At 38.2% G+C, this 26,776-nt stretch overlaps 1 protein-coding gene across 3 annotated transcripts in view; it reads right to left on the reverse strand.

Moving 5' to 3' along the window:
• Positions 1–264: 264 nt before the first annotated feature.
• diaph3 (diaphanous-related formin 3) overlaps positions 265–26,776 on the reverse strand; it is a 330,760-nt gene continuing 304,248 nt past the window's right edge. For all 3 annotated transcript variants that reach the window (XM_082156057.1, XM_082156058.1, XM_082156056.1), the window contains one exon: positions 265–1,884. In XM_082156057.1, the coding sequence (XP_082012183.1) occupies positions 1,625–1,884 (260 nt within the window). In that variant the 3' untranslated portion in view covers positions 265–1,624. The remainder of the gene's footprint in view (positions 1,885–26,776) is intronic.

Consider the following 26,776-nt stretch of genomic DNA (forward strand, 5'->3'; position numbering starts at 1 on the left):
AGCTACCGGCTGCTGTGAAAGGGAAGAATGAAGTCCACGGCCAAAACTCCCTCCCACATTTCCACTGGATTAATTAAACTGGAACGTACACCTTTGGAAACAGCATTAATTATTATTTACAATACAATAACCAGCGTGATTGTGGGTAGCAGAGGCTTTCATCTCTCCAGGAGGTGCTACCCTCCCTTCTTGTCCTCACCCCCCGACTCTCAGGTAACCGTGCATAAAATGAGATTTCTGAAAGAACGAGAAGATGCGAGAAAACATATGCACTCTTTTAATGAGGGAAACTGAAAGTGTAAGTGGAACGAAAAAAACAAAACAAGTGACATTCGCCTCTTTTAAAGCCAAACAAAAGAGTTTGTTGCATCATTTTTCTTTTCCTTATTTTATTTGAAACATTTCACCAAAGGATGTCATCGCAAAAATGTCTATCCAATAACAAGAATGTTGTTTCAAAGAATCAAAAAAGGTGATGTGAGTGCAGTAAGTCCAGGGAGAACAAGAGAGAGAGAAAGAGATGTGATTTCACAGGTAATCTCATTCTGATGTCACGCCTGATTGAGAGCAGTAAAGAGGAAAATCACATCAGGAGTAGCAGAACAGAAAACATCATGAGGAGGAATGTGAAAAACGTGCCAATTATACAATGAGAAAACACCAGACAAACACGTGCACACAATGAGACAGACACACACTAAAAGAAACAAAAGAAATCGAATGTCTAACGAATAAAAAAGGAAAGAAAAAGGAAACATTATTTGGAAAAGCAACAGATCCAAGAACAAATGTGCAGAGAAAGAGTGTGCATTATATCAGTGAGGATTGCTAAGTAGTACAAATACTCCTGGCACTCAGGGATCTGCTGTCAGCGGCTCTCGTAATACAGAACCGCTGCTGTTACATAGTACCGTCTCTCTTGAGGGGGACGAAACCCAACTAATACATTCTTTTTTATTTAGAAAAAATGAGTACATCAGTAATCGTTAAGTATAATGAGTTCCATGCATAATACAACTTTTTAGGATTAATTTGGCATTAACATGAATACAAACAAGGGTCAATCACACTGAAAAAAGTTATTTATATTTATAATAAACATTTTAAGATATACCTATATTATATGCTATAGCTAGCTGGGGTAAAATGAGTCTGAAACCAGAAAGGGTCAATTTGATTTGACAAATTTGAACTGTTATTGCACAAAGTGTCTATATATGTGAAAAGACACATGTGCCTTAAAGAGCAGTGTGAAGCCTTTTAAAGAGTAATAATTGGTCTGTTTATGACATTAAAAAAAGAGACGAGTGCTTGGCCCAAAGGTCAGTGTAAATCATCCAGTAATTAGCTGCTTAATAAAAAACAGCGAGTTTTCATCCTGGACCAAACCAGCACAATGACTTGCATTCTGTGGACAAGAAGTCTGTTGTTGGAGGTAAAAGGGCAGAGGAGACGGATGGGAAAGGTTAATTGTTAAGACTTTTCCTATGTGCGTATGTGCGCGACCCGCCGGCATTTATTAGCAAAAGGTGACTGTGAGCTTTGTGTTTCTTTTCTGTGTCTGTGTCACCGTAGTGACTACACACAGGTCAAACCCGAGAGGTCCGAGGAGGCGGTGATGTCATCATAGGGCACGCAGACGGGCGAGCAAGGCCTCCACATCCGTGTCACCATTGGATGAGCAAAGCGTCGGAGTTTGCTCTTTCTCCTTTTCTCGCTCTCTCGCTCTTTCTTTCTCTCTCTCAGGCCGGTGGGTCGGCCTGTGGGCTGCAGACGGATGGGGTTCGCTCTCGTAATGAGGCTCCTGGGCAGTGGGTGCTCGTGTTGAGTTGAAATTGATATTCTGCCGCGACCGTGACCTTTGCAGAGGTGCCTTCATGTTTTCTGCAGGAGGGATGGGAGAGAGATGGGGAGAGAGAAAGAAAAACAGGTTCTCATGAAAACGTTTATAAAAGTTAGCAGCTCTTTGAGGACGGGTTGTGTAGACACTAAAGTCAACAAAGAAATGAGAGCGGAAGACGGAGAGCGATGCAGCCGACAGCATGACAACACAATAAAAATTAAAGAGGCGCATACGCTCGCTCACCTCAGTACCGTCACCTCTCGCCCTTTTTATTGCCGCCGCTGCTCTTCTAGCCTTTCCAGCATTAAATCTCTGATCTGTGATGTGGTGCAGGGGCTGGTGGGAAGCGTTTCACTGACTTAATGATTCACTACCCAGCACATCTACCTGAACAACTTATAGCCATCCTTCCGACCGTCCTTCTCTCACTCACTCTTACCACCATCCAGACTGTGAGATGTAGTCAGAGGAGCTCACAAGTCTGAGATCACCAGCGAAAAATGCTTTGATTTTGATATAAATTAAAAGCTTTAAATTATATGATCAGCATTACAATTTAACTGAAAAAAAAAAGACTAATAGCAGCAGTGTTAGCTTAGATACCTTGAAATAATGCAGAATCTTAATTTCACATCATTCTATTTTTTATTTTAAACTTCTAAACATCTTAAAATTGGAATTTTAACATTTTTAAATGCCAAATTTGATCAAATGTGGTCTCACTTGAAGCCTATTTTCTGGGTAACAGAAACAATAACAAGTAACTGAGATATAAAGTCAGATATTATTCCTCATTTGTGGTTTTTATAATAGTTTTTACTTTACTTTTAATTATTACAACTTCATATCTTGCATGTGTAATTTTAAGTCTTAATTAATTAAAATAACAATTAATAATAATATAAACTTGCAATTATGAGAAGACACATTGTGAAATATAGTCACAAATGCAAGCAATGACGTTGACTGCAAAATATGAAGTGGCAAATGTGAGATAAAGTCACAATTATGTGATATAAATATATTTTTTCTTTTTATACTCTGATGTGGAAATAGACTTCCATTGGTCTCGAGAGATTTAGACCTACTGTATAATTTACATTATTTGGATGTATACATTTTTATGTAGGAAAAACAAAACCAAGCAAATGAATAAATAAGAGAGGAAAAAAATCCATATTCATCTGACCTTGCATTGACCTGTATGGATGCTTTATGGAAAGGTGCGCCTGACAAACTACTATAAGTTTTCCAGGTTGGTTCTAGACTCAACGGCTTTATCATCACATCAGCGGCGATTCCTGCGCCAGGCTCGGCTCTCTGATGAGAGCGTATATTACAGCCACGGCGCGCAAAAAATAAATAAAAAAACCACCTGCATTACAAACAGAGCCTCACCGAGGTGCAGAGCACACTCGTTCACTTCAGTGCAGGAGCGAGGGACAGAGTGATGTATGAGTGCTTTAAACAAGGACAATCTCTACAAACAAGAAAAGATGGAGAACGAGAGAGAGAGAGCGAGAAGAAAAGAGCCAGCGATAAACTTCCACAGCAAAGCAAAAATACTGCAATAAAGGAGCATGCAGACATGATGGTTTCTTCATCCTCCAACAAATTTCCCACTGAAAAGGCTCAACTGCAGCTGATTTGATCTCCTCATAACAGTTTCTAAAGGTCTTCTGCAGACCTCCAACACAATAAACCACATTCATCAAGCTGTAAGACCATGATAGCAAAAGAAACTACATTTACATTATCTCAAGGGAAGTGCCTGCTTGTCCATGACCATGATGTACTGTTTAATATTTTGATGGAAAGTTGGAAACCATGTTTTTTTTTCAAGATTCTTTGATGAAAAGAAACTACAAAAGAACAGCATTTATTTGAAATAGTAAACTTTTGTAAATGTCACTGCTGCCAATTTAAAGGACAAGTTCGGTATTTTACACTTAAAGCCCTGTTTTCAGATCGTTTCTGATGAAATACAATGGTTAAGATTGAAATTTGGACAAATGCTGCTGGCCCGAGAATTTTCGGTTTCTGTGGTAGCACCCCCCCACCTCCACAATGGTTGCATAGGTGCACTGGAATAATCCTTCCTAAAACGCATTAAACTTTCATTTACAAAGACGTGAAACTCACCGAGTGGTCAGGGGTGTTCACTGATATGCTCACACAAAAATTGCTGCAAAAGATGCTTTCCAACAGGTTTTATCGTAGTTTTTCATCCAATACAAGTCAATGGAGTTGGACAAAATTCTCGGGCCAGCAGCATTTGTCCAAATTTCAATCTTAACCATTGTATTTCATCAGAAACGATCTGAAAACAGGGCTTTAAGTGTAAAATACCGAACTTGTCCTTTAACTGCGTCTATGTACAATAATAATAGTGTCATTCATTAGCCTTAACAAGCACCACTAATATATCTTATATTTAGACCCTATAGGTTATGCATGATTACAGTATGTATAAGTCAAGAACTGTCAGAATAAATAATGTGTAAATGCTATCATGAGTGTTGACCTTTTTAAAGGCAGCATATAATAAACAATCTCATGGCTTATCCAAGCAATGTGCTTCTCGAATGTTAGTGAATGTCTATAATCTTGTGCATGCTCTCAATGATGAAACATACAGTAAATGGGACAGAATGCATTGTGCATTGTGTCATGCAGAGTAAATGAGTGGTTTAAGATGAATGATAGCTGTAAAGTACAGCATAGGAGTGTGTCGGCGAGCCATGGTCGGGTGTGTGTGTGGTAGTGAGTTCTCTGCGCTCTCATTACTGCTTTGTGAGAATGTGCACTCGTTTGTCTCTGTGTGCCGCTCTCTGCCCTATGCTTCAGGCCACTTTCATTAGTCTCTTCGGCTCTTCCACTTTCGCCTTCATTTCCTGCTCGTCCCATTTGCTGTTTCCCTTTCTTAAAAGAATCTTTCTTTTTCTCCACATGACTTTGTTTGGCACCATACTGCTTAGTTTCTTTATCCTCTCCTACTTTTTGGCTGGCTCGGGTGCTGCAATCTGACCCTGTTGATATGGAGAGGCTGCGTGTCTCTCATTAGCGTGAGGATGAGGTCTGTGTTTCTTGATGAGTGCTAAAACACAAGCTACAGTACGATGGAGACACTGCACCACTACATGACTTCTGATTTGTTCTTTTCACATTCACCAGGAAGCAGCAGATGCCAAGTTTTTTCTAAACTTTTTATAAGAAGTGAGAGAAAGAAGGAGAGAGCAGGAGGAAAAAAAAAAACAGTAGCTAGATGTAGTACTAGAGACACAAAGCAGTGAGCAGCTGTGACAGTCAAGCTCTATCTAATACAGTTATTTCCAGTTATTTTTATTGTTCTGGAATCATCATAATAATACAACTTAAGAATGTAAAAGCTAAAGTTCAGCAGCTAGTTCAATTAAATGTTTCATTGTGCCTTCCATAATGAAATGAGTTTATGATTCTTTAAGCATCATTAAATAAATAAATGAAAGGGATAGTTCACCCAAAAATTAAAATTCATTTACTCGCCCAAAAAAAGCCTCATAAAAACATCCTATAAATAATAGTCTATATGGATCTTCAAACTCTTGTAAAATCATTCAATAGCTCGATATACGCAACAGACTGAAATTAGATATAAGGAGAAAATCTTGCTTGACAATTTTGGCCACTATTCGCTTTCGTTGCAAGGAAAAAAAGCAGCTTGGACATACTGTCCTTTTGCATTTCACTGAAGAACGTCATGAGGGTGCGTAAATGCTGACATTTCTGGACTGAACTATTCCTTTAATATGGTAGAACATGTACTCTAGTCAATTAAATAAAAATCTTAAAAACCTTCAATCTAATCTTTTATCTCTCTGGCCAATAACGTTCAATTAATATTCCAAAAACATTCAAATCCGTCCATCCTTTCAGATTCCCTCAAGCGTCTATGAAGCAAACACACACTGCGGTAGAAATCTTTCATCAGTACGCATTCTCCTCAGTTAGGCTCATAAAAACTCACTCACGTCCAGACTGTGCCATCTGAAAGAGACAGTCTCATTCCTCTCTTCAAATAGAACAGGGCTGAAATACCGGTTTCTGACTTTAGAGATCATTTGATCAATTTGCATTTGCACTGGGGGCCGCTGAGAAACTCACTTTCTTTTCATCTCTTTGCTCTCCTCCTTTCTTTCCCCTACTCTTCAGCAGAAGTTTTGGCAGGAGACTCGACGGAACGTGACAGCAGAAGAGGGCACTTGATCAACCTAACGAGCTTGCACGCAGACAGGCGTCCGATTAGTTGCAATGGAGCCTGTCTCACACCATTCGGGACTTTAGGAGCTCCGCACAATGCAATCGGTGACACATAATTTCCCCCTCTGCACGCCGTACGGCTCGCCATATAATCTATAGAAGTATTAGGAATGATTATACCATCCGTCTGACTGCAATCTAGCGTTCTAAACCTGGAAATGGCACCTGGTGAATGGCTGAGGTCACATTTGCATGGAAATTAACATGACTTTGCTCAGTGGGAGGAACAGGGTAGACGTTCATGTTACTGATACTCCTTTGACGGGACTTTACACACGTCCCAAATGCATTTATGTGATAAACAATAAGGGTGCACTATATATATATTAAACTGTAGAATCATATTTGGTGTTTATTTTTTCCCTTTTATCATCAGAATTTTAACAACTGAAATGATTATCCCCGATAATGTAATAGTATCTAATTGGCCAAATATTGGTGCATGCATAAAAATAATAATACTGGTACTATGTTGGGCTGCTACTTATCAGCCAAAGCAAAGTCTGAGTCCACTGAGGTTTTTCGAGGGACAATGAATGGGGAATTAAAGTTCGCCTGCTGTGAATTATAGCATCTATGTAAGCCAAAGTGAGCTAACGTAACACTACGGTTTGATGACTAAATTTAGCTTAATGATCAGGCTGTCCTACTGGCCCTCTTTCGCTTGGACTCTGTGCGCGCTCGTTTATCTACATTTAGGCGGAAAAAGGGGAGATGGCACATGCGGACAAGGTCAAGGGAAATCAGAGCTAATTCTGAGCGGGTGAATTAGACCAGAAATACTGGTAATAAATTATGCCTTAATTGATGCCTTACGGTGCAAAGAGACGTGATTATGGGTTGCCACATGAATAACACAGAACCCTGGGCGACAGAATATGGGTTTGGTTCTGCACAAATGGCAAACAATGTCAGACTGTGAGAGACTGTGTGTGCGCATTTGATGTGGTGGCTCTCAAATGATGAGACCAGTGAGAGAGGCAAGCCCTGACTGATAAAGAGGGCTGTAATTCAGAGCCCATAATGCTCTAATGTCCCTCTTTGTCTGACTGAAGGACTAGGAGAGCGATGACCTGCACATTAGCCCCTATGCCTACATGAGTTAAGCAGTAATTAAGCATATCAGTTGAGACATGCCTCATACACTGGGCACCCAAAAGCCGCCCACTGGTGCCACAGGTAAAGCATGTTTTTATGGGTTTCTATGTTCTTCGACTGACATTTATGACAGAGGGAAGGCAATTAATATTAAAAAGATAAAAAGGAGGAGGAGAGGAGGTTCCAGAGAGGCTGTAACTCTCTAATTACCAAGCTGAAGTAGTAGCATAACCTCTGAACCCAAGCAAGAGTCAAACATATCAAAGCTAGTCCATGTGTTGTTCTGGGATCAGCGAGTGTGAACACTGAAACACAGAAAGAGAATAAGTAATGATTCACGTTTAAACGGCATAATTCAGAGGTTTCCTTTTCTTCTCCAAAGACATTGTCTATGTTGCGTGTGCATCTCTTTGTTTTATGTGCCTCTCTCTGTGTGTGTGTGTGTGTGTGTGTGTGTGTGTGTGTGTGCGCGTATTTGCAGGTTCTGTACCCCAATGACTTTCAATTTATGGCCAATAACAGTTGACAGTTTTTACAATATCTTAGTAAATATAGTAAAGTAAATTTTTGGAAAGAAAATGGAAATTCTGCCATTATTTACCTGTATGACTTTCTTCTGTGGAACAGAAAAGAAGGTATTTTGAAGAATGTTGGTAACTAAACAGTTTTGGTGACTATTGACTTCCATTGTACGAACAAAAGAACATCTTTTATGTTCCACAGAATAAAAAAAAGTCTTTTTTGAATTACAGTTTTGACATGACATTAGGGTGAGTAAATGATAACAGAATTTTCATATTTGGGTAAACTATCCCTTTAAGATAGTGTAGTATCTTCAGTCTCCGCAATCTGTCTGATGAATCTGTCTGATATGATGTCCCTGCATGGTAAAATATAGAAAAACTGCAGTGTAATCAAAGTCTTTGGACCATCAGATCTGAGTCTTGAAGGGGTCTAGTCTTGGTCCTGGTCCAATCTGTACTCTAACTCTGGTATGTTGTGGCAGAAATAAGGAACTACATTGACCAAAATGCAATGTGGTTATTAGGAGAGGTTCGGTGAGACAGAAGGACGTAGTGGGATTATTTAAGCAACAGGTGTGCGGGGTTAAGGCGGGGAAGTTGTGAAAGACACAAAGAGTGAACGTGAACTGGACGAGTTTGAGCTGCTGGAGTTTTAAACAAGCCTGAGTTATCTGGTGTTTCTAAGCATTTCGCTGGCTGCACTGTCTCGATTCCTGAAGGACACTCGTTCATCGGCTATGTTTGGGCTGTGCGTGAGCTGAATAGTAGATATTTTTATGAGTTTCCATTACAACACCGCCGAAAAGGACAAACTCGATTGAAGATTGCTTCGTTTCTAAGTATTTCGTTGGCTGCACTGTAAAAGAGTGTCTGGATTATCGTTGTTCCCATTCCTGAAAGACACTCAGAGTTACTTATCAGAGTTGCCTGGGCTGAGCGGGAGCTGAACGTTGCAGCACTGTGAGTGAGTTACCTGTTTTCATTGTGGACTGTGAGACACAAAGTCAAGATACTGTGAGTCTGACTCCAGGTAGGACTGGAACAGTACACTCTTCCTCTTAAACTATTCACTCGCCCTCAACCTACAAAAAAGACGCTACAAACTGAGATCACCTACACACACACACACACACACACACACACACACACACACACACACACACACACACACACACACACACACACACTTACCCCTCAACTAACGAATGCTAACATTTCCGAGGTGAAAGTTATTCATGAACTAGTAGAAGAGGTTAACGCATTCTACTAGTTATTGCTTTTATGTTATATGAGTTGAACCAATCACTTCATTATTTTTATTTGTGGACTTTACCACATGAAGTGTTTGAAAACTGATGAATATTTTGTTAAATGCATTTATCAGTGTTTGATGATATGCTTCATTTACCTGTTTCTTTATTGGTTGGTCAAGATGGTTATGTATATATGATTTTGTGAATACCATGCTCTAATGTTTTGAAATTGTTGTATGAGAATAATTTCTGTTTTGACTGAAGTACACCAAGCGCTTTAAGGAAACAAAAACCTAAAAGAGTTATACAATAAGACTTAAATAAAATAAAATAAAATATATATATATTTTGATGTTAAAATGATGGGGTAACTGTGTGCAGTTCTGTAACGGGTGATTTAATTTAATGATTACCACCGTCACGATGTCCACCTGTATAAACTCTCTTTCTCTCAGTGCGGCAGTTGTATTGAACAATCAGAGTCTTTAACAAAGAGCAGCAGTGGGGAGTTGTAATCCCACAGCATTCAGCGCCTCACAAAAATTAATTACAAATGAAAACGGCTTAATGCTTACTTGAACCCGGGGAGAGAAGAGAATGTCACCAAATTATATTTGTTTAGGGGATAAGGAGGAGAGAAGGGGGGGGGGGGGGGGGGGAGAGAGAGAGAGAGAGAGAGAGAGAGAGAGAGAGAGAGAGATGCATGTTGGGCTGTTTCATGATTTTGAGATGAAACATCTGTATCTCAGCATCAGAGAGACTCTAGAGAGATCTTTGATGTTGACAAAATAATCAGTATGCCATTTTGAACAACATTAGCGGTTAAAAGAGGTAAAGACTGCACATGCATACAGTATGTGCATACATGAGGGAGTGATACAACTATTTCAGGTTAAATGAAGGTCACAATGTGTGACTGATATTAAGTTCACACATATGCTCTTAAGTATTTTAATTTAACATACATGCTCTAACTAGCAGTCATCCGCCCCAAACAAACCAGGACAAGACCAATAATACACAGACAAACGTAGCCTCAAAGATGAAAAACAAATGAACAAGAAACAACTTCTGCATTGCAGTTTGAGTCTGTCCTAGTCATGTGACCAGTAGAATGCTACTTTGTCTTACTGAAACAAAACATTCTCAAGAAAACAGAAACGGGTTGGACAGCACATGGCCTGATGCATACTGTAGATCCTCCATGACAAAGACAAAAAATACAAGGTTTGGGGGTAATCAGAAGGATCAGAGCCCAGAGAAGTGTTGATCAATCGAGTGGTGTGTAATCACTGCTACACCACATGCTAGCTAATATGGCTACAACATCCCTCTTGTCCCCTCTGCTTTGGTTGAACTTTCATACAGTAATTTGATTTGATTATGATTCATCAACTGTCTTAAAGGGATAGTTCAGCCCAAATTGCAAATGTCGTCATTATTTACCCAACATCATGTTGTTCCAAACCTGTAAAACCTTCTTGAAATGTGTTTTTTTCTCTCTCTATATAATAAGTCAATGGTAATTGACTTCATTCTTCAAAATATCTTTTGTTTTCTGAAGAAACAACATAAATGATGATTGGGTAAATGCTTTCTTAAAGGTCCTGGACAGGTCCACCAACATGGGGTGTTGAATAGATATGGGCTGGTAACAAAGGTTCAGACCCAACAAAGAGAAATTCATTAGCTATCACCATTCTTTCTTTAGGAAATAAACAATCCCTGGTTGCTCCAGGGCTATTGTCTCAGTATTAAGTGTGCTGGGAATCATTTTAGGATAAAGGAGCCTGCTAAATGATTTTAATTTACTACTAAAGTTTCCTGGCTGTCTGTCTGACATGTTGATGGAATTCATCTTCAGAAACAAAAGCTCAAAAGGAAGACCCCGCATTGTCTAGTCAACCTGCTCAAATGTTCTGTTGGCATCACAGTTGCAAACTATCAGACCATAAGCTTTGGGACAAAGTTTGAAACAGATTTTGTGACAGATGAGACACAGCAGAGTGTATCCTGACAGTTGCTGAGATCAGGTCGGCTAGGCCCTCTTCATGAGCTGCTCTACTGCAAAGGAAAGTTCTTGAACATTTTTGAGCGGATACATGCATGTGGGCGAAACCATACCTCTAATTGGAAGTAACGTATATCTGTCATCGTGAATCTGCTCGCTGCAACTAGGGTGAACTGTTGGAGAGCTGCACAATTAGCAAAAGATTCAAATGAAATCAGTCGTCACAGTCTCTGTAAAGCTCCTCAGAACAGGAAGTTGGGCTGGGGTTTAAAGTAATTAGAGAGAAGGAATCTTCATTTGAATGCCAAACCTGATGAGTTTCCTGAATATTTTCTGCTACAGGACATCTGTCTGTGCGGTGCTGCAGGGATGGGTAATTATTCAATCCAGCCCACTCTCATTTATATCGCTGTCTGCGGCTGTCTCACTCCATCTTTCTTCCAATTCCCAAACTCCCTTTCAGTAATTCCTACAGTTTTTCTTTCTTGGTTTGTTTTAGTCGTTGTTTTTTGTCTTCAAAAGAAAATATGCTTTAAATTGAGTGAATATTTTGTTAAGCAATTATCATTGTACTGTATTTTACTCTCTGTGAAAAGGCATATAATTTTAGTCAACTAGACCAAATTTAAAATATTTTGAAAAATGTATCAATTTAAAGACTTGGTACTATAAAGTATAAATGAAATATACAGCTGATTAAGTTTGCCTATTTTATATATAAGGAGTAGTACTTTGGAGTCTAAATAAATTACATACAGTATATGCACTACTGGTTAAAAGTTTTTCACTAGTAAACTTTTTTTGTGAAACAAATTAATACTTTTATTCATCAGCGTAGACTCATTAAATGTATCAAAAGTGAGTAGACTTGTTACAACACTTTCTATTTCATTTAAATGCTGTTATTTAGACATTTCTATTCATATAATGCTGAAAAAGAAAAAGATGTATCACACCTTCACAAAACATTATGCAGCACAACCGTTTCAACATTGATAATAAGAAACAAAGTTTCTTGAGCACCAAATCAGGACATTAGAATGATTTCAGAAGGACCATGAAGACTAGAGTAATGGCTGCATCATACAACATTAAAAAAGAAAATAGTTATTTTAAATTGAACACTATAACTGTTTTTACTGTATTTTTTGACAAATAAATGCAGCCTTGGTGAGCATGAGCAACAACATTTGAACTCCTGTAAGTATCACTACATTGAATATACGTATGCAATAAAAATAAACCTATGCTGTTTTTAGAAGAGAGAATCAATTAAAATAGTCAAATTACATTTAAAATAATCTAAAATAAATATAAGAAAGCTGTATCCACAACAAAATGTAATATTGTTAAATATTGTTTTCATTCAAAAATGTCATTCTTCCCATTTTTTCTTCCTCTATCACTTTCTCGCTGGCTTCCTCTTTTTCCTGTCCGTCGTCATGAAGTGCTATTGATTTCAGGCCTAGTCCAGTCTGTGCGCTCTCTCTCCCTAGACGCTCCCTCTCTCCATCATTCTCTCTATATCTCCCTTTTTCTCCCATCAAAGTCCTTTAGGTTAATGAGTAGACTGACTGATGAGCTGCAGATGGAGTGAGGAAGGAGTGAGAGGGGGATGGAGAAGAGGGGTGCAGACAGTGAACTGTCAGTTACACGAGATGGGACTTATGGGAGAGGTGGCTGTAATTGATCGGATTCTGTAGTAATGTATTACCACCTCCACATGCGGATAATGGCTAACGCTGTCTAATGACTGCTGGCAACGGCCAACACTTCATTGATAGCTGATGTTTGCTATTAACTTCCCTTCTCATTACAGACTATAGACTAGTTTTCCATAAGTCTCAGCCGGTTGCATATTACCGTCACAAAGATATTTCTGTCGAGGGTCATTTGTGTCTTAATTGTGTTTTAGAAGTCAATAATCAGATCCATTGCAGCAAAATTACAGATTCTGAACAGGTGTGATGTTACATCATCAGATCAAACAGAATCACTCCAGAATCACACTTTTAAGCTCACTCTGCTCCACCGCGGACTTAGAGTCGGGCTGGGTGCTTCTCCTCAAGTTGCCGGGCTTCTCTCTCGACTGCCTTCGACAGCTTTCAATATGCACATCCAGCCTCGTGAAACATACTTATGAATTCAAAACAGCCTCAAGTCATGCTCCATATTTCATTGAAGTTGAATATTTAAAAAGATCAACCCACTCAAAACCCCATAAACCTTTCTTACGGAGGCTTCTCTGTCCTAAAAATAAAATCTCATATGCCATATCATATTACAGGCGGCTCCATCAGGCTCTCGAGCTTCCTTTAACAAACAGACAGGGCCGTTCTGGTAAACAGGCTGTCCGCATCTACAAAACGTATGTTCCTCTACCCGGTCTCCTCCCTACCCAAACACACTTCCTCTTCCGTAGCCTGCTCTCCAAACAGATCGGGCTTGATCCAAGCACCTCCAATAGATGCTGACTAATACCTGCAAAATATATACAATAAATAAATAAATACTCTTATCCAAAGGGACTTGAATTAAATTCAAGGTACTTTTTATCAGCTGATGCATTGTCCAATATCCAATTATCTAACATTACTAACATCACACTCTACTATTTAAGAAGCTATTTAGCTACACAAACACCATTTTGTGGTGATTTGTTAAATACAACTTGTTAAAAAGTAAACTTTTATCAAATTAGATCCTGTGGTGGCTATCCTCAATGGTGGCTAACCTCAGTCCCTTACCTCACAGAGTCTAAAACAGCAACTGTCCATTCAGTAATTATGAAGCTCTACAGGTAATGGCCATAAAAATATATCTGCCAATCACACAAGGTAAGACATGGAACACTTCTGCTGTCTGTTTAACAGGATACAAGCTTTATTTTCTTCATAAGATTGACATTTACACAACACAAAGATTAATTTTTCTCTTTTCTGACCGGTGTGTTAACCCATGGGCACTAAATGTTCTTCTATGAATTGGGTCAACTGCGGTGCTGCCTTTTGTATCTCTAATACAACAATAATAACGCCACTAATGTCAACAGCTGTGGTACATTTAATCAAATCAGCCTGTCTAATCCTGCTCCGGTCAATAGAACCCAAGTAGAAACAAATGAAGCTCGATTCAGACAGCATAAAAGCAGGTTGAAGGTCACATGTTTTTAATTAAACTTAAACAAATGGCTACGGAGGCAAAAGAAGGCAAATTGTTTCAGCTCATAATCTCTAATGAGACTTTTGGCGTAGGCGATAAGAGCAGATGCCTCGTGCATTCGTGAAAGGTCAACTCTCATTGCCATTCTGACATAGCCTCTCTCGCCCAGCACACGCCCGTTTCTCTCTCAAACAGGAGGAAAAAATCAGCAAGCGGTTCTGCCCATGCGTGAAGACGTAAACAGCACACAGAAAACATTCCTTCTTATTTAATTAGATCGCAACGATGCTTCTGATGAAAAACAATTTGTAAGATGTTACGTTTGGTGAATTCTGAAGTGGACCGCCTGTAAAAACAGACTTTAATAAAATATGTAAAAGCATTATTCACACATTCTTTATAAACAAACAAAAAACTACCTACTGCTGCGTTTCTGTCCGCCTCATGCTGAGATTAATAATGAAACAGCCTGACATTTGAAACAAAGGCACAGATTTATAGCAGTTTGAGTCATATTTTCACTGAACACACACATACACAAACACACAAATAAAAACGCTTTACTGCATTTGCCAACACTTACAGAACTTGTATCAAGGGAGGGTAATAAGTGAGCGGTAAAGTTGCGCACCACACATTTTCATGCGTTGCAGTGGTATAGTATGCAACACATCATTATACTAGACAACAGTTCAGCGGTGGGAGTCTTCTGTGCAATACTAATGGTTAATTTAGCTCCTGGACCACTGTGGCAGGCATCTCATCACAATTAGACTTAATGCAAGACCTTGCTGAAGGTCACAGATGATCCGTTACGAGAAAAATGAAAAACAATGCAAATTAACAGAAGCATGACTGTCCGGTGAGATACAGTATGCATGTGTGTTTTTTTTTTTTTTTGTGTGTACACGTGCATTGAGTGTGTGTGAGAGAACGTGTGTATTTTTACACTTCCCCCTGGCCAAAGACGCAGCAATTAAAAAGACATGCACCAATAAGCCCCTCCTGTGTTCTTCTGTAGAACGTCACGTTTCCTAGACAAAGACAGAGAGAGATGGAGTATATTCCTATATCAGATCTGAGGAGAGGTCAAATGTGCTCCGAAACAGCACATTAAGGGGATAGTTCACAAAAAAAAAAAAAAAAGGTGAAAGAAGAACGCCGGGTCCGATGAGTCACGTTTTCTTTTACATCACATGGGCTGTCGTGAATGTGTCCAGCTTTTACCTGGACCTAACAGTCCACTAACACTAATGAGAGAATGTCTAAAGTGGACAATCGAAAAAAGTGTAAACTTTTGATATATCGCTGGGCGATAATATAGATCACATTCTTGGACGATATAACAATCAAGCAGTTGAGATTTGCTATATAGCGAGAAACCTAGTTTGACACATCTTTAAGAGGAATATTTAAATCAAACATGAGAGCTTTAACAGAGGAAAAGATTTTCTGACATATCTAAATGAGAACCAGAACAAATGTCCCTCTCTCTTCTAATGGATAAAGCATCAATAGAGAGAGATGCATGAACACAAATCAGTGACCTTAGACTAAAAAGGTTGACCTCTGACTAGCTTTTCATCAATGAAACAAAGCCTGATCAAAACAGGTCGAACAACAACAAGCACCAAAGACCAAAGAGATCTTTGTTCCCACAGCTCTCTAAAACCACACGTGAACATACGACAGAAATATTCAGAAGTCCTCTGGAGGCTAATGATGTACGGGACGCACAGCGATGCTTGTATCTGACGAACCAATAATCCATAAATACATAGTACAGTGGCATGTGGTGGCAAGGACAGGCTGCAGATTAGATTGAAATTATTGATTTGAATCAATTGAGAGAGTGAACATTTCCCTTGACCTCATAGAACAGGGAAACAGGAGTAATTGAATTGCATCAGTGTATATTGGGTGTGTTCAGGTACAGTCACTTGGAGACTCGCCTGGTGGCCCTGAAGGACTATTGACTTAACAGAGAGCAGATCTAATGATCAGGGCTAAGAAGACAAAAGCTCTCAGCTTGAGAGTGTGTGTGCATGCATGTCTATGGGGATACGTCTACAGGATTTTAAAGTACCATAATCCATTTCCAAAGGAAGGTTAAAACTGGCCTTTGAGAGAAGGAAAATTGTAGGTAGGTTGGTACACATAACCAAAGCTACTGGTGTAAAATAGAAGCGTGTTGATTCACATATGTCTAAAGATCACTTTGTACACACTTTGCTGTAAAGCAACAGTATTTTGGTGCCTCACAGCATCACAGCGCACTTCACAGCCCCATGCAGTACCCTACCTGCAATTACCAGCACATAAACACATTCTGAAAGACTTGCACGAACAAAAGATGACGTTAGCAAGTAAACAAATGTACCTGAAAATATATAGCTGCCTTTAACATTTTAGAATAGGGAGCCCTTGCACCAGAATGATCATATTCGGGGGTCCAAGGCATCTAAACGATTGAAAAAAATACCTGAGTTGAACAATTTTGTGATACACAGTGCTGGTGTTTCTATTCTGCAGGGTAAATGTGTGACTGTGTAAGTGTTTTAGTATGTTTTCTTTATAAGCATGAAAGCTTTGCTCAGCGCTTATGAGGTGTTATAGTGAGAACTGGGTTTAAAATTCACATAACACTGAGATGTCAAGCTTTTGTTCTAAACTCTGTGCCCGTGAGGTTTACTCGGCAAACCCCTATATCGGACCCAAACACACACTCTGAACAACTTCTCTCATTCTTCAAAATCTCAGCGATAGAATCTAAACTAGAGCAGAAAGTACAACATAAACACACATGTATTCACAAACACACTCCTGTGAGTGCACTGCTACAGAAAGGCTTCTTTCTCCAAATATCTAAAATGGCTGAAAGTGCAAGAAGAGGAGGAGAGTGAAATGAAAAAGAGAGAGGCAATTAATCTGAATGTTTGCAGAGGTCAATTGGCCTCACTGCCTTCATCAGGAGATGAGGAGATGCAGCCCGGAGCAGACCACCGCAACTCATATGGGGATAGAGGTCTGAGTGGGCCTCATGATTATTAGCATAATTAAGTTTGTATGGTCATTACAGAGGGTTGCGATGAATGCCAGCCACACCAAATTAAAATCCTATGTAAGGTGGAAAACTGATTGAACCCACAGCCACATTTAAATATCCTCTTTAACAAGAGAGGAGAGGGAGTGAGAGATCAGAAAAAGACAGATGTGTTTCAAGCCCTCGAGTAGAGAGAAGACCCACTACAGCACGGGGATGTTGTTTGTGTGGACTGAACAGGCTTTGATGGAGGCTTTCACACGCTCCAATAAAGACACAGATGAGTACTAGAGCAACAGGTATGAAGGCTTCAAAGCTGTAAGAATCTTACTGTACTCGACTGATATGGGTTTTTCAAAAGCTGATTTAGAAAACTAAATCAATAATTCAATGACAAGAGTTGTGCATTTAGAACGGAAGTCGCTAAGACATTGGTTAAAGTCCCTTACAAGGAAAGTCTGTTAATTCAACGGCCATATTTGCAATGCCTCCGGGCAGCTATTTCAGGCATCCAAGACCAAGTCCTATCTACTTGAATGGGGGAATCTTGAAATCTCAATAAACTACTTGCCAAACTCACAATTTCGGTCTGGGTTTGCAGGTATTGCGCATAATTTTAATCCTTCCTGCAGGTCTATATAAGGTCTATCGCACTTATAATGTGGGAATTTCCACAAACATTTATTCACTTTAGCATGTAGGTTGTATGAGTACTGTAAATTAATCCACACACCGATTATAAGATCAAGTCAGTCATTTTAAAACTTTCTGCGAGACATAATTTTACAAACCGCTCGTGAGTAACAAAACGGATTTTTTTTCCTCGAATTATAGCGCTTTAACGTTTAAAAACACACCAAATGATGTCAAAATTCCAGTCTTGGCGAGTATCCTCGTGTAAACAGTCGATTATGTCTTAAATAAACGAAAGTGTAACAGTAGGATGGATCCGTGCACTAGCTCTTAAAGTGACAACAGTCTAATATGTGTCTGTCATGAATGTTGATAAAACAACAAAAGAAAGCTTTAATTGTAAAAAAAATCTGGATTAATAGCCTATGTATTAAATTTATACAGGAATAAAAGACTACCCAGTGTTATTTTAAATTTGAATACTTCGTTCAGTTTCTGTCGTATTTCTGTACCTGAATAGTAGTGTTACACCTACTCAAAAAAGTTTTTTTTTTCGTATCTTTACTCTATTGCGTTTGTTTGCTCTACTTTTTTTTGTGTTGTGTAAACTCTTGAGCAAGAAAATTATCCCATTGTATAAACGGATACAATGAGTGAGCAAAAGTTTAGGTGAGATAAATGTGTTTTTTAAGAACAGTTGTCTAAAAAGCATCGCCCCCAACCCCCCCCACCCCCCACAACAATAATAATAATAATAATCACCCAAGGTGGGAATCCCCCACCAATTTTTCAAAATGAAATTCATCTGTCATATAAACTTTCAAACCATTTGTAAAATTCCATTAGAATCATATGAATTTCTTTGATTTTAAATTCATTTCAATTCAAACTGCAATTCAATATCCTCAATTCAAATTCAAACTCAGGAACAGAGTTGGAGAATTTTTCCTTCGGGGGAAAAGTGTGTCATCATCAGCATCCTGTCAGTGGTCAAGTGGCATTAGAGATGGCAAACAAAGATATACTCAAAGGACAAGGAAAATGGTCAAGAGGGGAGATGGAAAAGAGCCGAGAAGGAAAATGAGTCATAGAGGTCCAGGTGGTGGGCTGACATCGACAACGTTTTGCACGAGTGTCTGAATGTACAGAGATTTGACAAAGGAGTATTCCTGAGCCCACCGAGGTATGAAATGCACAGCAATTTCTGTTTTGGAAAGCCTGTGCACAAATTAGAATAAGGAAAACCGTATTTTTATTTTATTTATTTTTTAGCTTTACAAAATCCGTAAACCTGCTCTATCAGGAAAGTATTACAAAGACATCAGTCACTAAATATATATATATATAGTTTTTAAATGCTAGAATACAGCAACAACAGGTTTCAAAGAGTTAAAACATAATGGAAGAAGAGTTGGGGTTAAGCATTTCTACAAGCTTTCTTCTTTCCATCTCCCCTGACTGTGGTGAACTCGTAAACACTATGCGGCTTCAGTTTGGAGCATGAGCGCAATAACGAGCCGTGACAACCTCCCCATGAGGTTTAGCCTGAGATTTGGGTTTCTGTCTGTCACCACTGTGTGTGAACCCTCTGCTGTTAGGACTGCCTCTGTCATCCACAGCACAGAGAGATGGAGAGAGTCAGAGAGAGAGAGAGAGAGAGAGAGAGACTGAGAGACAAAGACAGAAAGAGTGAGGGCTTACAGTAATGTGATAGAATACGCTTATTCTTTGCTCTCTATTAGCTGTCGCTGGCCTGTCGGTGGGAGCCTGCTCAAGTCACAGTGTAAAACAAGCTGCCTGATGCATATTGCAAAGAAAAATGGCAAGTGCATATTGAAATCACCAGTTCCAATTGATTCTATGCAATTTCAGAAAGTTAAAATGCACATTTGTATCAGTCTGACAGTAAACAATCTTGTATGACCAAGGGAACTAGGTTTTTACAATGCTTCCAAACTAAAATATTTAAATAATATAGAATAAATAAATAATAGAGCCACCTCTAAATGTCACACACACAGGAGAGCTGCTTTATAGTAGAACATGCTGGTGTAATTCTAATTGAAAGAGACACTGACATGTTTGGTACTGTAAAGCTGCTTGCTTTTAAACGATCTATTGTAAAGTGGTATATAAATGTGACGTGAAGTGCAAACATCCACATTGCTACAATCAGATGCTTATTTTAACTACTGTTTTCTCATCCCTGTCATTTTTGCTTTGTGTTTATTTTGTTACTGAAAGGAAGCACATATTAGCATATTCATTTAAACGCCGCTCTCAGCAGTGTGGGTGGCGTCTGGTTGTTCGCTAACAGTATACCGCTAACTTCTTTTTATCCCAAAGAGAAGATCGAAAAAGAACTTCGACGTGAGTATATTTAGCTGTCAGAAATGAAAACGAAAAAGGAATCACACACCCGTAAGCAGAAAAGGGGACACAAAATACCAATGCAAAAACTTAAGAGACAGAGCTAGGGAGAGATGAAGATAGTTTGTACACTGTCAAAGTTGAAAAGCCGATTTAGATCCGTCCTCTTGCTAATTTTCTTCAGTGAGTCAGCACATCTCTGACTCCCCATGAGTACTGAACACTTGACCTATGATTAAAATTGACTAGAAAGAAGAAAAAAAAACAGCGTGCACTAAAAGCATCTAATTTCTTAGGGCTTTTGCAACTTTTGATCAATATAACAGCACAGAGGGGACAGAAAATATACTGGGCCATAACAGACCATAATACAAATTGTGTCTCCTGCTCGAGCCACTAGACCCCCACTCCGACATCTAAAGACCATTTTGTGACTCGCGTCAGTGCATCAAGGTTATTATAGTTTTGCATTTTTAAATTTGTTTTTATTTGTAATATCGGTTTCAAATGTGCTAAAAAATTTTGCTTCTTTTTTATTTGTTTTATTAATAACTTTGCTAGTTTTAGTTTAGTTTTCATTTTGTGAACACATTTCGGTTTACTTTTTATATATTTTAGTTTCAGCAATCAAAGTGCCTTATTAACAGAACACTTCCAGAGCGCAGACCAAAGCCAGGCATTTTAATTTAGGCTTAGTGATGCAAACGTAGCAACACAAACAAAGCATGTTGAGATTTGATGTGTAACAGTAAAAGTATACGCCAAAAAATGCTCTGCAAAATGAAACCGTCAAGTCTTTTTACTCCATAAATGTACACAAGCTGCACTCTGATTGAGGGTCTGTATAAAGTTCACTTCTTCCTGAGGACTGGATAAGTGCTGAAGTTCACTAGACAAAATGAGTTCATTTGGAACACCCTAAATAAATATACATTTTACACACATATATTTATACATCAATGTGTATTTGTATAATGTAAATGTATTATTAATTTAATATAAATATTTGAAAGTGCTAGACTGAATGATAAATGTATGTTGTGATATTTATATGGAAATACAGTATATGTGTCTTATCTTATTGAACCATAATCGTGATATTTTAACTCGTGTCTTGCTCACTTTATACCCATGAACAACCATAAATCATAACTGGGACTAATAAAACTCAATAACGGCAGAGCCTCAAGATATTTTCTCACCACGTTTATTTTAGTAAAACTCCTTAGAGTATGTGGTGATGTGCATGACAGTTGGGTAAATTTCCCTCTCAACTTTCAGAGAAGTGATGTATCGATCTTGCATTATTCCTGGTTATGCCGTTCGCAGTGCACTTAACTGCTTTGCACCTCTCCCTCAGATAACCTCACATACAGGATTGCACCATTTACAGGTATTTCCCTAAACCGCCACACAGCTTTCAGACCATCAGAATGAGGACATTTTGACCGGTCACTTTCTGAGACCCCTTTAAAGGCCTGTTTGAGGGTCAAGATTTGGTTAAGGGTAGGTGTAGGGTAAGGGTTCTGCACTTAGTAGTGATGGGTAAAGTTAGGACAAGGAGCTAGAGATTGCATTGTGTCAATAAATGTCCTCACAAAGATAGTTATCACAAAATTGTACAAGATTGTGTTCATTTTTTGAAGTCTTCATTAATTGTTCATAGATTTGTTCAAACCATAACAAATAAACAACAAACAAATAAACAGTTCCCCTTAACCACAGTTATCCTTTATGCTGCTTTGGTCTTTGTTGTGAAAAGTGCTATACAAATAAATCAAAATTATTATTATTAAAAATGTCTACTTAACAGAAAATAAACATCTTCGAGATATTTCAATAATTTATTTTGATTAAAATTCTTTGATTCATTTGGATTTAGTATAATGGAAATATAACAGTCATTATTTCTACAGAATTTCTGCATGTTTGTCTGAAGTGATGGTGAACACTGCAGAAGACCAGTAAAGAAGGACAGGAGGAGGGACGCCTCACAATGACTATTTGAAACAGAAGCTGAAAATTAAACCCCTGCAGCTAATAGTAGTTTTTATTACTTTTGGCTAGTGTGCTTCTATTAGAATCACAGTCGAGTGAAACAAAACACGAGACATCTTGCTGGTCACTCGGAGATAAAATTCCACATGGAAGAGCGATAAAAAACCCCCAAAGCTTAAGCATCTCATTGGCATTAAACAGATCATGATGGCCTGTTTGGTTATTAAAATAAAATAAAAAATAAATAAAAAAAGATGAGTGTCTATAAAGAAAAGATGTGAGAAGACATATTTCAGACCTCATGGAGAGATCGAAGCATTTCGCTAGAATAAATTACTGGCAAAAATGCAATAATCTTGTCAATAAGAATGTCTTTCCCATGTTAAAATGAGATGCGAGACATTTTGAAATCTGACATCAAAGAGCTCATCTCTGGAAGGAAAAATCTCTCTCTTTTTAGCAAATGAGCAATCAATCCAATAAAGACATGTAGAGCCTTTCAAACCATTACTGAAACTTACTATGAACGCTCTTCTTCAGAGGGAAGGAAAGCTAGGACACAAGATTAAGAGAAAGAGAGCAAGATGTACTGCAGAGCAAGATGTAAGTTTTTTGTTTTAGTGTTTTTTGTTGTTGTTTTTTTTTTTTCACAATTGAAGGTTGTTTTGAACCCCATTGACCTTCAAAATCATCTTTAGTGTTTTGCAGAACACAAAGTAATTGGTTTGGAACTACATGAGAACGAGTGAATGAAAGAATTTTCTCATTTGGGTGAACTATTCCTTTAAGTTCATCTAAACAAAACAAACATGAGTGTTTAACTTAAAAAAAAAGTGAACACTGGGTGCAGATGTATAACCGTTTACAGTAACTGTTGAGTGCATCCTCTTATTAATAATTAAATCAAGCGTTTGAGAATGATGATTGTCTGATGAGGTCACTTCTGAGGAGAAGCAAGTCTCAGAACACTTGACCTTGTATTCAGTCACTCCACAGCAGATGAACTCACAGCGTTTCCTTTAAACTCAATCAAATAAAACACATGCACACAACGGCACCAGGCCAAACTACCTTACACAGTGCCAGATTGATCATATTTAGTCTAAGACAATGTCGAAAGAGGAGTAAAGGAGAAAGAGGCAGGAAAAGATACTAATAAAATGTATCTAGTCCATATAACTATATTTTTATGCTTTTGAAAAAAAGTATTTTATGTTCACCAAAGACTGTATTTATTTGATTATAAAAACAGTAATAATGTGAAATATTAAAATTTACCATGTAATTTAAATGTAATTTATTCATGTAATGCCAAAGCTGAATTTCATGCAGCCATTATGATTTCAATAAACATTATTGAATTCAACTGATTATGATAAGTTGATGCTTAAGAAACATTTCCTATTATCAATATTATAGTGTTTAGAACAGTGTTGCTTAGAATTCTTTGTGGAAACGTGAGTTTGTTCAATAGAACAGCATTTATTTGAAAAAATTTGTTTGCAACATAAATGTCACATTGATTGCATAATTGTTGAATAGATATTATTCAAAAATATTAATTTCACAAAAAATAAGAAATCTTACTCACCCTAATTTTTATACGGTAGCGTAACTTCATGAATTATATTTATTGGATTATTTATTTTCAAATAAAAAATGAACTAAAAAATGATGATGAAATTCAGAGTGTCTTAACATTTGGCTTGTTTCCATTTCGTTGTTAAAGAGATCTTCTCAAGTTTTCTTATATGAATAATAACCTAGAAACCTCAAATATTTTTCAATATTTACCTCAATAATTATAAAGTACATCATAGTTTTCTTATAAACACATTTTATTATCCTAAACATTCTTTTATTTCTTAAAAACACATCAAAAAGCTTAAAATTAAATGTTTAATGTGATCTGAGACTTTTGGACTCTACTGAACAGTATATGGGCTATAACAGATAACAGTAACTAGTGCTGTTTTAAAACCTAGAGATCCGTCTCATTGAGAGAGGCTGTAAGTGAAAAGAGAAAGCATGACACATTTCTGCTGTTTGTTTCCTATGCTTTCTTTCTCAGTCATAACGCTGTTTGTGGCTGTTTAGTGGAGAAATTGTCTGGGCAGTGCTGATGAATGCAGTTTCCCAGTCCTGAATTAAAATCCCATTAGGCTGTAATTACACTGGGTGAAAGTCCAGATCATTTTGAAGAGTTTAGGAGTTGCTTTCAAATGGAGATTCATCTTTTATTCTGCTGAATGAGCCTCTTAACAAAGTTTAGATGTAAGCTGTACATGTATTATGCAAATTTTAATGCCGACTTAATCAGTCAAATATAAATACGAACCTACAAACGTTTCACCAAATTATCCACATTTCAGCTCTTCGCATAAGTCATTACAAGATACAGACTCTACCCTGGACTACACGGAGGGCAAATGAACACAAGCGGTGTGATGTGACTGACAGGTGTAACCATGAGAGGTGATGCTGAACCTGGCAGGGCGAGCAATGGGAATGTCTTCCTCGTCACCGCGAGAACACCAGGAAAAGACGTGGCACAACACGAATGTCACCGGGAGGGAAGACACCTTGTCAGAACGACAGCGCAAACCCATTAAAAACCCTGGAATATTATGACAGAATATTCTGCCATTTTTCCTTCTTTTAGGCTGCAGCAAGGACACTTCGATCTGTCCGTCATCACCAGCGTGAAGGTTTGTATCATACAGGTTCTTCTTATAATTGACCCACACCACTGCAAATGAATCCTTTCTAAAAGTCTTATTGCAATAAAATGTGTTGTAAAGCATTAACTTGTCCTTAATCTTTTGTACAAAAGCTTGTCAATTAACAATGAGCAATACATTTGTTACAGTATTTATTTATCTTTGTTGATGTTAGTTAATAAAAAACACAATTGTTCATTGTTAGTTCACAGCATTAGCTAATGTTATCATTTATGAGTATATGTTGAAATGAACTAACTAAGATTATAAATAAAGGCTGTAGAAGTATTGTTCATTCTTAGATCTTGAAACTAAAGATGAAACCTTGTTGTAAAGTGTTACTGATTTATTTATTTTTTTACGAGTGTTCACAGTGTACCCACAATCCTTTGCTGCAGGTCCTGTGGGATCGTGGCTGAGTAGAAATATGGCTGGCTGCTTTCATTATGGTACTGTAATGTAATGGCGACCACACTGTCTGTTCTTTGCATGCCTGCACTGCTGAATGGTTGCCTTGACGAGATCGCTCATGGCAACTGCACAGGTCTGTCTCTCTCACGGTTCAGGGAAAAACACGGCCAAGCCACCCTGGGGAATCTACACCCAACATGCATTTGTTGTATAGCCCTCGGTCTATCCCTCAGAGGAGACCACCTGCTATTCTTTTTACTGCACTGTGATGAGATGGTGGTCTCGTCCTCATTTATTTCTTTCTTTTGCTTTTCTGTTTCTCCTTCTCCTCCTCCGATGTGCCGCATCCATAAAAGCTTCAGTCTGTTTTGTGCAGAAAACCCAGAGATTCTGACCTGGTTTTGCCGAGTTGAGGACTTAGAGTGGAATCGAAAGTGTTCTGAAATTTTCAGTTTATACTGCTGGAATAATGACACACTTGCCCCAATTCTTTTTCTGATGTGAATTTTATTTTGCTTATTTTTTTATTTTATTTAACTACCCTGATTCATTGTTATCTTGCCTGAGATTTATTACTTTTTGGTTGCATTTTGATTAATTAAACACTGTACTGGTTAACAGATTAATAACATTAATTTAAAAATCATTAAACAGAATGTATTTGGTGTCATCCTTGTGATAACTAAAGTATAATGAAGAGCAGTTGATGAAATACAAAATACAAGATAAAAGTGCTAGTAGTTAGGCCTGCGTGTTATCTAGCGGATACGTTTAACTCTAAAGCAACTTACATTAATTACATCACACTGAACCGTCTCCCTGTAGCAATCTGAGGTTAACTTCTTTACTCAGGGCCTGCATCCTCCCCCCGGCTACTACAAATTGCCCCCTTAAATATATTTCTTAAGCTCAGGTTCCACTGGGTGTCTATGGCTGCTGAAAACCTTCAACTTCAACACAGCCAAATTTATACAAAGGGAATATTTCTTGACAAAGTAGTAAGTGATTGCACTGATCAAAAGCTCTTTGATATTCAAATCATCTGGGTCAAGCAAGCGTTCAGCTTCTCATTGCGAGTCTGCGGAGCATTTGGTGAGACAAAGCATAGTGCTTTAAAAGACAGAGGAACACGATGTACGTGCAGAATTCATTTGAATGCATTTACATGAGGCTAGAGTTGAAGCTGTGGCTGAGTTAATGGCTTAAGATCACAGATGTGCACATGAGAGTCACGTGATAGAGTGGCCATGTGAAATGAATACACTGAAAACCAGCGATCAATGTCCTCTAGATCTCTCTGAAACGTGTAAATGTGCACACTATCAACATTTTTTAAGTGTTTAACATCTTTGGGCCATATCTTGACCCTCTTTTTTTCCCTCTGTGCCCTCTCTCTCGCTCTCTGTGTAAG

The sequence above is a fragment of the Leuciscus leuciscus genome, assembly GCF_965113295.1.
Source record: "Leuciscus leuciscus genome assembly, chromosome: 23".
In the NCBI taxonomy this organism is placed as follows: domain Eukaryota; kingdom Metazoa; phylum Chordata; class Actinopteri; order Cypriniformes; family Leuciscidae; genus Leuciscus; species Leuciscus leuciscus.